The sequence below is a fragment of the Conger conger genome, chromosome 8 (assembly GCF_963514075.1).
Source record: "Conger conger chromosome 8, fConCon1.1, whole genome shotgun sequence".
Taxonomy (NCBI): domain Eukaryota; kingdom Metazoa; phylum Chordata; class Actinopteri; order Anguilliformes; family Congridae; genus Conger; species Conger conger.
This window is the reverse complement of record NC_083767.1, coordinates 16210394-16221600: the sequence shown is the minus strand read 5'-3', so window position 1 is coordinate 16221600 and position 11207 is coordinate 16210394. Positions and strand designations below refer to the sequence as shown.

The 11207-nt window shown below is 43.8% G+C and overlaps 1 protein-coding gene across 1 annotated transcript in view; it reads left to right on the top strand.

Annotated features, from left to right (window-relative positions):
• Positions 1-231: 231 nt before the first annotated feature.
• The window catches only part of efcab6 (EF-hand calcium binding domain 6), a 33288-nt gene continuing 22312 nt past the window's right edge, over positions 232-11207 (top strand). The window contains exons 1-5 of the mRNA XM_061251942.1: positions 232-327; positions 1827-1899; positions 2176-2396; positions 5315-5394; positions 5977-6043. Of these exons, the coding sequence (XP_061107926.1) occupies positions 232-327; positions 1827-1899; positions 2176-2396; positions 5315-5394; positions 5977-6043 (537 nt within the window). The remainder of the gene's footprint in view (positions 328-1826; positions 1900-2175; positions 2397-5314; positions 5395-5976; positions 6044-11207) is intronic.

Genomic DNA, 11207 nt, shown 5'->3' with positions numbered 1-11207 from the left:
GTACAAAATTCGCAATTAAGATCAGCATCTTACACTTATGGATGCAAATCCACTTCAATATTAAAGGGATTTGTATTTGTTTAAAAATCATTATTCGTATTTATGCAGTTTTAATTGAGAAAGATTAATGAAGAATGTTTACTACAGAAAAGGAGAGGTTGGAGGAACGTCGGTCGTAATTCAGAATGGAAACTTTCAGCCAATCACAGACAATACCAGGCGGAGTCAGCGATGGTTGAGGGAGGCCAGGCCGTTTCTGTGGCAACCACGGAGCGTCTCGCTGGTTGCGAGGAGAGCAGCAGGCGCGCGGAAATCGGCGAGACGCCCGTGAACCGATCAGACGAGGAATTATAAATAAATTCTTGCTGTATTATAGAAGGGGACAGGGTAAGTATTGTAACCAAATATTTCCGGACCTCCCCTAAGTGCCTTGCCAAGAAAGGCACAGGAAAATATTCGAAGCATGATTATTTCATAATTGTTACACAAACTAAGCCTTGTTTAATTGAAACTGTTGCTTTGAAATTTCAACAAACAAAACAATAAATGTGTGTCAATGTTTTATTTTGTTTGCCAGTAGATTAACTATGTTTGATTTTAACTTGAATATTAAAAGCAAATAATTTGCAATCACAGAAGATAAGTAACAACAAATGTGGATGGATCAGAAAGCCGACTGTTGCCCACACACGCGTTCTAATTCTTAATCAGCTTGGCAATGACTGTTTAAAGCTTTTGTTGCCATTACATCAAAACAACACTAAGAATGAATAATTTAAATGGAATACAAGAAAAAGACTGCCTTTTGATACAAATTGTCATTACGATATTTGTAATTGTAAGGCGGATTCAAAGTTAGTTTTAATCCAAACAGGCTCATTTGTAAAAACAAAAATGTTTTAAGTTAATATCGTTTTTACATAGTTAACCCATTAATGTCCATAGTTGAAGTTTTTGAATTCCCTTGTTACACACAAGCTAGTTGCACCTATGACGAATCTGTTTCAAATTCTTAATATCAGCCAGTGTATTAGGCTACAGCACGTTCTATTATCATTATTATTATTATATTTTTATTTTTTTGCATACATTTTAGTCATTAGTCACGAATGGTTTCTTTCTACACCAAACAGAATGACCTATGCAGTCATTTTCTAAATTCTTTTTTTAGTGAATTAGGGGTTAATGAATGGACGTGTAGTTACATGCAGTTCTACCCTTCAATCAAACTATTATTGCGAACCATAACTTGAGCTGCCTGTTCATGGCTGAACACCCAGCGATAAAGAGGTAACTCGGCAACCAGCCAGAGCCAGACAAGAGGACTGTACCCCACCCTGTTTTTCTCTCTCTTAGTACCCAGTTGTAAATAGATTCATATTTATTTTCATTTCTCAAATGAAACATTAAGTTCTCAAAATTAAACATTAACTTGATAACTTGCAACCATCTGCTGGTATTGCCTTGCACTACCGTGCCATACGCTCTCATAATAGATCTCTTGCATGTATTTTATTAGAAAACTACAGAGCTTCAGCTCGTAAAATTTAATCATAAAGTTTGAGTGACATTTTTAATGTGTTTAATGCGTGTTGCAGGAGGAGTGGACTTTCTGGTGATTAGAGGGGCAGAACCTGTAGTTGTCTTCTCTGCATACCTCTTTTTAGATGGCTGCTTTTGTTCCTCCAAATCTTGGTCTTCAATGCCAGGCAATGGGAGTTACCCCAAGACCACAGAGCTCTGTAAAACCTCAGGGGACCCCAAGGCCTCACAGCACTCCAAAAGCACAAGGCACCTTGAAACCGCACAGCTCTCCAACACCCCAGGGCACCCCTCACTCCCCTGAAGATGGGGACCATGGTAGAGATTCAGGGCGCAACAGCAGCCAGTCAGAATCCAGTAAGTCATGAACCAGGAAATAAAGAATGTATATAAAACCATGATCTCATTAACACACCCACATACACACACACATGCTCACTTATGTATTCTGTATATACACATATATGTGCACACATACACATGCACAGCCACCTGCATGTGCGCGCACACACACACACACACACACACACACACACACAGACACACAGGAATATTACTGTAATAGTGTCTAATGGGTTAAAGTGTGAAATAATAACAGGACCCAGAAAGTGACCCAGCTCTGCTCTCTCCCAGCGACCTCAGTTGGGTCTGTCCCAAACGAAGCACTTTCGGGGGTGCAGGTGGATCAGGCCATCGCTCGCGCCGTGCGGGAGAGGCATGGTGTCCTGAGGTCAGCGTTCCGGGCCCTGGACACTGAGGGGAACTTCACCGTTACTAAAGGAGAGTTTTGGCAGGTCATCCAGGGCTTCATCCTCCCGCTGACGCAACCGCAGTTCACAGCGCTGCTGGCCAAGGTGAGAGCACTCTGCCCTGGTAGACTCACCTGTACCCATCCCACAGGTCTACCTGAGATTCCATCCCACAGGTCTACCTGAGCCTCCATCCCACAGTTCTACCTGAGCCTCCATCCCACAGGTCTACCTGAGCTTCCATACCACAGGTCTACCTGAGATTCCATCCCACAGGTCTACCTGAGCCTCTATCCCATGGGGGTCCTGAAATCTATCCTTTTGTGTATTGGGTCTACAGAGGGAGGGATTGCCTAAGGTCTAAAAGAACCCCAGATAGTACATCAAACACTATTTACATTTGACTCCTGTTTGACAACAAAGTGATCCACCTAGCAGGCTGACAGGCATGCCATTCTTAAATTCAGCCAGAGGGTGGCAGTAAAACACTTCAGATCACTTGCGTTCAAATGAGAAATTCCACAAAATGGATTTATAGATTTTAATAAAATTATTTATGCTCTGAGAAACAGCCGGAGAGGCTAAAGGCTGGATCAGTAAGTAATTTTCGAGGCTCAGACATGGTTGGATTACTGAAGGTTTGAGTGAAATGACGTAATTGCAGATGTCCCACAAACCTATTGGTAGAAAAACAAGCTGAAATTTTTGTACCATAAACCAGCCGTGCATTGAAATGAATCGCAGAGCAGCTGAGAATTTAAGTGGCATGTCACCTATGACATTACTAATGGGTAGTAGTGCTTGGCTTTGACCAGAATCTCTGTCAGTACAGATGGCCTGTGCCATTGTCCCAGACACCACATACATTTACATTTAGACACTGAGCAGACCGTCCGGTCCTCACTGTGACACCACACAATGATATCTGAGCTCTTCCTCCTGTCTGTCTCCCCTTACACTGTAAAGAAAACCCTATGCTACACTGGGCTTAAAACTGTCTCCACATTCTGTCTCCATAACATTTCCCAACTGCATTACAGTCTGTGTACCTCAACAGAGCCACGGTGCTTCATCTACCAGATTACGCTTTCTCTGCAAAATTAAAATGCTTCCTGCACTTAGCCATGGTGCTTTCTCACAGCGTTTATTTACGCAAAAGCAACGAGGCTTTAATGAAATATGGCAACCCAAATTACATTGTTTTAGCAAACATGTGTGGGACTGATGGTTCATCAAGATGTGTTGGGCTCTAATACATGTATTCATAAGTATGTGTGTGTCTCTGATAGAACGGTTCATCAGCATGTGTGGGGCTCTAATAGATCTGTTCATCAGGATGTGTGGGACTGATAGATCTGTTCATCATTGTGGGTCTGATAGATCTTTTCATCAGGATGTGTGGGACTGATAGATCTGTTCTTCAGTGTGGGACTGATAGATCTGTTTGTCAGGATCTGTGGGACTGATAGATCTGTTTGTCAGGATCTGTGGGACTGATAGATCTGTTCATCAGGATCTGTGGGACTGATAGATCTGTTTGTCAGGATCTGTGGGACTGATAGATCTGTTCATCATTGTGGGTCGGATAGATCTTTTCATCAGGATGTGTGGGACTGATAGATCTGTTCTTCAGTGTGGGACTGATAGATCTGTTTGTCAGGATCTGTGGGACTGATAGATCTGTTTGTCAGGAACTGTGGGAGTGATAGATCTGTTCATCAGAATCTGTGGGACTGATAGATCTGTTTGTCAGGATCTGTGGGACTGATAGATCTGTTCTTCAGTGTGGGACTGATAGATCTGTTCGTCAGGATGTGTGGGACTGATAGATGTGTTCGTCAGGACCGTGTTTTGTTGCCGCAGTGTTGTCACTGTGCTACATGACTGTAATTGTCTGTTCCTTTGTGTTGGGTGTCACTGCTCGACTGACAGACAGCTCCACTGCGTGCTGTCGTCTCAGCGCTCATCTGCAGGCACAGAATACACCCGTAGACTTTGTTGGCTTCTTCCCGAGTTGTTGAAAGTTTACTTTTTAAAGACTGATTCTGCAGCAGCAGCTGTTAATCTGGGGATATCTGACAGATGAGCATTTAGCAGAGCCGCGGGATGCCAAACACATCTCTCTCTCCCTCTCTCTCTTTCTCTCTGTCCCTCTCTCTCTCTATTTCTCTCTCTCACTCTCTCTCAAAGGACCACCAGATGCAAAACAGGATCTCGTTTTTAATTCTGATCTGTTATTGAGCATTAAAAGCAGTCATTTTGCACGTGAGAGGACCTTTTAAAAACACAAATAATTGAAGTGACTGAATTCACAAATATACACTGAGAAAAAAATATCCCTTCGGAAATGTCCGAAGGAGCATGAGAATATTGTAAATGTCGGGCAAGTAAACCTGGGCATAAAGAAGCATTTGAGGAAGAGCAGGAACATGTTTATGCAATAAAATCGACCGTGATTTTGCACCTAGCAAGTCACTATGGAGAAGAAACTAATAAATTACTGAATGTCAATATTCTGAAATAAAATGCATATAGCAACATGACCGAGGCATCTAATTTCGTAGCAAAAACATGCTGTTTTCACCTGTAGTCTGGACACATTTCTGAAATACAGTGGCTTCAGAAATTATTCAGACCCCTTTACTTTTTGCACACTTTATTGCAATGTAGATTTAATTCTAAATTGATAAAAAAAGGTACATTTACATAACCCATAATGACAAAGTGAAAACATGTTTTTAGAAACTTTAAATAAAAAAACTGAAATAAAAAAATGCAATAAATGAACGGGTCTGAATACTTTCTGAAAGGACTATTTGGCAGACCTGATTGTTGGCTTTGGGTCTGAAGGTGTGGTTCTGTAGTGTGAGTGATAACTAACCTGTATGTGGGTCCCTTTAATCAGCACAGTACCCCTTTGCGCTTCTCTCGCTAGGTGCTCTGACCAATCACACGTTGCTATGTAGCCACATACATTAGAGAGGAGCTAGAGCCCATGACTCACTGCATGCTGGGTTTTGTAGGCTCCAAGGAGAGAAAATGGGAGCGTGGCCTACATGGAGTTCCTGAGGAGATACTGCAGAACCCCCACTGCGAGGAGCAGGTACTGTATGGGAACCCGGACCTGTTACCAGGACTGGTGAAAGGGACAAACGTAAGAATACTGCCAATGTATAACGGACTTGGGGACAACTCCATTTTGAATTCAGGAATTTAATTGAATTTCAATGAATTACCTGAAAAACCCTCATAGAACCTTATGGGCATTTTCAGTTCATAAAATCTAAAGTCAATTAATTTCCAGAATTGACCTAATTGAAATGGCCCTGATGTGTGTGTTTTGTGTGTATGTGTGTGTGTGTGTGCCTGTGTGTATGCGACAGCCACCTGCTGAGTATTGATGGGAACAGTAGTGTTCTCTTGAGGTTCAGAACTGTAAAACTGCAGCCCCCACAGTTTGATTGTGTGAAGTATCAGCATTGTACCTGCAGTACGAGGTGACTCTCTCATCGATTGGATCACAAACACACTGCACATCACCCATACATTTCACAGCTGAACCTAAAACTCAACTCCACTGCAAAAACGGTCCTCAGTCGGTGTTAAAACATGAATAAAACTCAAGAGCTGGGACGGGTTTGACCCAAATCTTAACCTGACACCCCATCTCTTCCCCTGTCCCAAGGTTCCCCCCCAGGAGTCGACAGCAGGCTATGACCCTGAAGGAACTTCAGCACTGCCTCAGAGACAAGGTTTGGACACTCCACATTTTACAGCAGGGCTGTGATTTTACACAAGTCAGTTTACACAATACCATAGTCTTTTACAACTTTGACAACCATTTTGAGTCTTTCAGTCACAAAAATGAAAACCATTATCTAATGACTGATGTATAAATGCAAGCCTCTATATTTTTCAGGGAAATGTGTTTATCTGTGTCGAAGGGAATTAGGACAGTCTGGAAAGTCTGAAACAGCTTATTCTGATGCATGTGCTTTGCACATATTCTAGATATTAGTTACAGGAGTAATGAAATGGAAAATGCACTAAATTAAATCAGTGTACAGATTAATACCTTGGAGGGTTTATATTTATTAACGTCAGGTGTTTGTGTGATTATTCATGTTCAGAGAGGCCTGGTAGACCCAGTGGTACAGCGTGGCGTTCTAATGTACTTACACATCTGTCTGTATCACATACTGCTCTGCTTTACCATGCAGATGCTATGGCTCTCTCAGTTGGCCCTGCAGACCACAGATAGCACAGATAGCCTTTATCCAAAGCGCTGTACAATTGATGCTTCTCATCCACCCATCCACTCACACACCAATGGCAATTGGCTGCCATGCAAGGCACCAACCAGCTCATCAGGAGCAATTTGGGGTTAGATGTCTTGCTCAGGGACACTTCGACATACCCAGGGTGGGATCGAACCGGCAACTTACCCCCAGAGCCAATGTCGCCCCTTATCTCTGGTGCAGACAGTGCAACAGGTGCCTGCCCTGTGAACTATAGATATCACAGATGATATCGTATCTATGGTTTTGGACAGTTTGGTTCACCAGGGACCTGGCTGCAGAAATCCTGCTCAATATGGTCTACTTGAGCATCAGATTTATGTGTCTGAGACAGGTGATCAGTGAGAGAAGTGATCAATCTGAAACAGGTGATCATTTTAATTAAGGTAAGGCAACATGGTATAAAAAGCAACAAACAAGGAAATAATACCTGCACACTAGCTAGCTAGACAGACCCGACAAAGACCAAACAGGTCGAAAACGTTGTCTGTCTATCTCACTTTAATAAATATCACCAGGGAGCATTAATAGCACTGTGTGGGTATTCCTTTCAGTCTTATTTTTTACCTAGTGCCCGCGCTACAAGTTTAAAACGGGGTGCAGTGTGTAAATCTTCCGGAACCAAAGGAAATATCTGGAACAGTCACTCTGTTCAACCACCATAATTGCGCATTATCCACTGTATCCATTATCTACGATAATTTGGAATATTATTTAAACTAAAACACTTTGGGGACTTGTTCTGAGCACATTTGACATTTTTTTAAAGCAGTAGTTTTCACATTTCGGGGGGAAATGCGACGGCTCTCGGCAGTCAGCAGCAGAAAAACGGGTGGCGGTGTTTTTCTCTGGAGAAGCTGTGAGGAGAGCACAGCTGTTTGTGCTAATGAGTGATGCACCTAGATGAAATATCCCACGCACATGTGCCCCCCTCGTGCATTTTCACATATCAATATTCCATTAAAACAGGAGACACGGGGGAGAGGTGTACATGTCGAGAAAGGCATCAACCGCTAGGACATCTCAGTCTCCGAGAGGAAAGTGTTGCCTTGTTTGTGTGTCTTCCCATCAGCCCGAGAACATGTTGTGCTGTACAAATCATTGGGAAGGATTCTGCAAAGGGCACTTGTTATAGTACTGGGGCTAACTACAACGTGTTTGATATTGTGTACATGCCAGCTGTCAATGCATTAGAATGCTGAAGATTACAAACGTTGCTTAGTTATTGCTTAGAGTATTATCAGTAATATTCACAGTAATATGTACCATAATAGTGTTAATCCTGTAGGAGTGCTGAATATCCTAGCCTGCTTTAGTTATTTTGAGTATTGTTGTAGATGCTTACCAGTTTCTTGGTAGTTTGTTGAGAGGTTTAAGAATCAAAGACAGCCTCTGGGCAGATGAACTCACCTGCTGTCTCTATCTGCCCTCCATCTTCTTTCCTTTCAACTCACTTCTGTTGTTCCTTTTGCGAAGTTCTCTGGAGAAGCATCAAATAGACTTCAGAGTTCTCTCCACGAGCCCAATGTTCTCATCAGCTTCGATCTGCGTGGTTTCACCGCGGTTCTTGCCCTGACTGATGCTTTTGGGAGCCACGTGGCCCCGGCTAATGCCTGCAGTCCAGGTTCTTCCATTTTTATTACCTCTTTCTGGGGTGAGTTGCTGCTGGAACATGTGTAACAAGTGTGAATTTGCCTGAGTCCAAAGGCGGGATTTGAACCCTGGTCTCTCCCTCGAAATCGAAAGACGAAATCGCCTCTAGCCAAGGGCAACAACGTTCTTTTGAATTTGAGGGTTACGTCATTAGGGAGCATTGGTAACCTGCTATCAGGCTTCGTTTCCTTGTGAACTAGCCAAGCTAACCCTGCTGCACATGGCCTTATTGGTCCTTGTGCTTAGTTCCTGACGCTCCGCCATTTTGGAGCCATTTTATTGCCTGAAAAAATGGCCAGGGAGGTTCTTCTTGAGCAGATTAGGAGCACCCGACACACTTGGGAGATCTATGCTCAGCCCAACTGGTTTTTCAGCCTTGCTTACATTGGCTGAATATGGACCAAAATCATGCTCAATCCATCCTGAAAACAAAGGCTTTGCAGCACACAGCCACAGATGGAAATAACTTCTAGAACTTTTTACAACCTGTTTACAAGATTATTTTCAACCTGTTCCACAGAGAACAACAGATTTAGCATAGCTGGTTGTGTGATATAATATTATTAGGGATTTGAGGGGGAGTAAAACAGAATAAATGTGGCAGAAGTGTGTGAGATACAGCTTCAACACAAACGTCTGTGTCCCTTCAATCTGAGGAAATTAGCACACAGAATTAAATGGAGGCAGCCAAATGTGTCTATTTACCAGCACAGTATGAATTCCAAAACCTTCCTAGTATTTGTGTATTTGAGCAAGTGTTCTGGTGTTCTGACACCAGGAAGTCTGGTGCTGCAGTGTTTTGAGACAGTGTGCAGTGTGCTACTGCAGTATGTTGTGAGGACTCCAGGCAGTGTGCTACTATGTTGTGAGAACACCAGGCAGTGCGCTATTGCAGTACCCTGTGAGGACACCAGGCATTGTGCTACTGCAGTATGTTGTGAGAACACCAGGCAGTGTGCTACTGCAGTATGTTGTGAGAACACCAGGCATTGTGCTACTGCAGTACCCTGTGAGGACACCAGGCAGTGTGCTACTGCAGTATGTTGTGAGAACACCAGGCATTGTGCTACTGCAGTATGTTGTGAGAACACCAGGCATTGTGCTACTGCAGTACCCTGTGAGGACACCAGGCAGTGTGCTACTGCAGTATGTTGTGAGAACACCAGGCATTGTGCTACTGCAGTATGTAGTCAGGACACCAGGCAGTGTGCTACTGCAGTACCCTGTGAGAACACCAGGCATTGTGCTACTGCAGTATGTAGTCAGGACACCAGGCAGTGTGCTACTGCAGTATGTTGTGAGAACACCAGGCATTGTGCTACTGCAGTATGTAGTCAGGACACCACGCAGTGTGCTACTGCAGTATGTAGTCAGGACACCAGGCAGTGTGCTACTGCAGTATGTTGTGAGGACACCAGGCAGTGTGCTACTGCAGTATGTTGTGAGAACACCAGGCAGTGTGCTACTGCAGTATCTTGTGAGTACACCAGGCTGTGTGCTACTGCAGTATGTAGTCAGGACACCAGGCAGTGTGCTACTGCAGTATGTAGTCAGGACACCAGGCAGTGTGCTACTGCAGTATGTAGTCAGGACACCAGGTAGTGTGCTACTGCAGTATGTTGTGAGGACACCAGGCAGTGTGCTACTGCAGTATGTTGTGAGAACACCAGGCAGTGTGCTACTGCAGTATCTTGTGAGTACACCAGGCTGTGTGCTACTGCAGTATGTAGTCAGGACACCAGGCAGTGTGCTACTGCAGTATGTAGTCAGGACACCAGGCAGTGTGCTATTGCAGTACCCTGTGAGGACACCAGGCATTGTGCTACTGCAGTACCCTGTGAGGACACCAGGCAGTGTGCTACTGCAGTATGTTGTGAGAACACCAGGCATTGTGCTACTGCAGTATGTAGTCAGGACACCAGGCAGTGTGCTACTGCAGTATGTAGTCAGGACACCACGCAGTGTGCTACTGCAGTATGTAGTCAGGACACCAGGTAGTGTGCTACTGCAGTATGTTGTGAGAACACCAGGCAGTGTGCTACTGCAGTATGTTGTGAGAACACCAGGCAGTGTGCTACTGCAGTATGTTGTGAGTACACCAGGCTGTGTGCTACTGCAGTATGTAGTCAGGACACCAGGCATTGTGCTACTGCAGTACCCTGTGAGAACACCAGGCAGTGTGCTACTGCAGTATGTTGTGAGAACACCAGGCAGTGTGCTACTGCAGTACGTAGTCAGGACACCAGGAAGTGTGCTACTGCAGTATGTTTTGAGGACATCAGGCAGTATGCTATTGCAGTACGGTGATCACAGATCGAAAGTTACAGACAGGCTTATTTATCCAGTTATACTCATGTCTTTGAAACTTCCGAAACTACATACATTAAAGCACATCTCTGAACAAGACTGAGACTTATCTTTTTTACATTAAGACAAGTCTGGGATGGCACTAAAGTCTAAAGTGCTTCTCAGCAAGATGCAGTGATTGGCCAGAAGCTATTCCAGGAAGCACGCAGCTGCTTAGCGGGAAACCGGCATCGCGGACAGCCGTGAACGCCGCCAGATCCGGGGGAGGGACACGGAGGCCCGAGAGCATCTTATTGGAAATAAGATACATAGAGTAGACCATATCTTTCTGTTTAACATATCATGGTTTTGCTTTGTGATTTTAGCACATTTTAATTAGCTGACAAATTCCAAAGTTTGAAAGGGGGGAGTGAAGATTATTTATATCCATTTTTAAAAAAAGAAATCTGCTTCATTTCATCTTTTTATAACTACGCTGTGGTGTACATTTTTCCCTTTACACTGATTAAAGCATCTCAGCTTAATAAAACTGTTTTCTGTGCAAGAGTAATTACTGTGCTTGTCAGATGCACTCCTGCAGTTTGTTTAAATTTTCCATGTAAAGGAAACCTCCTGCTGTGCTGTACACCCACCCGGAGAAACGGCTGTGAAGCCGTGA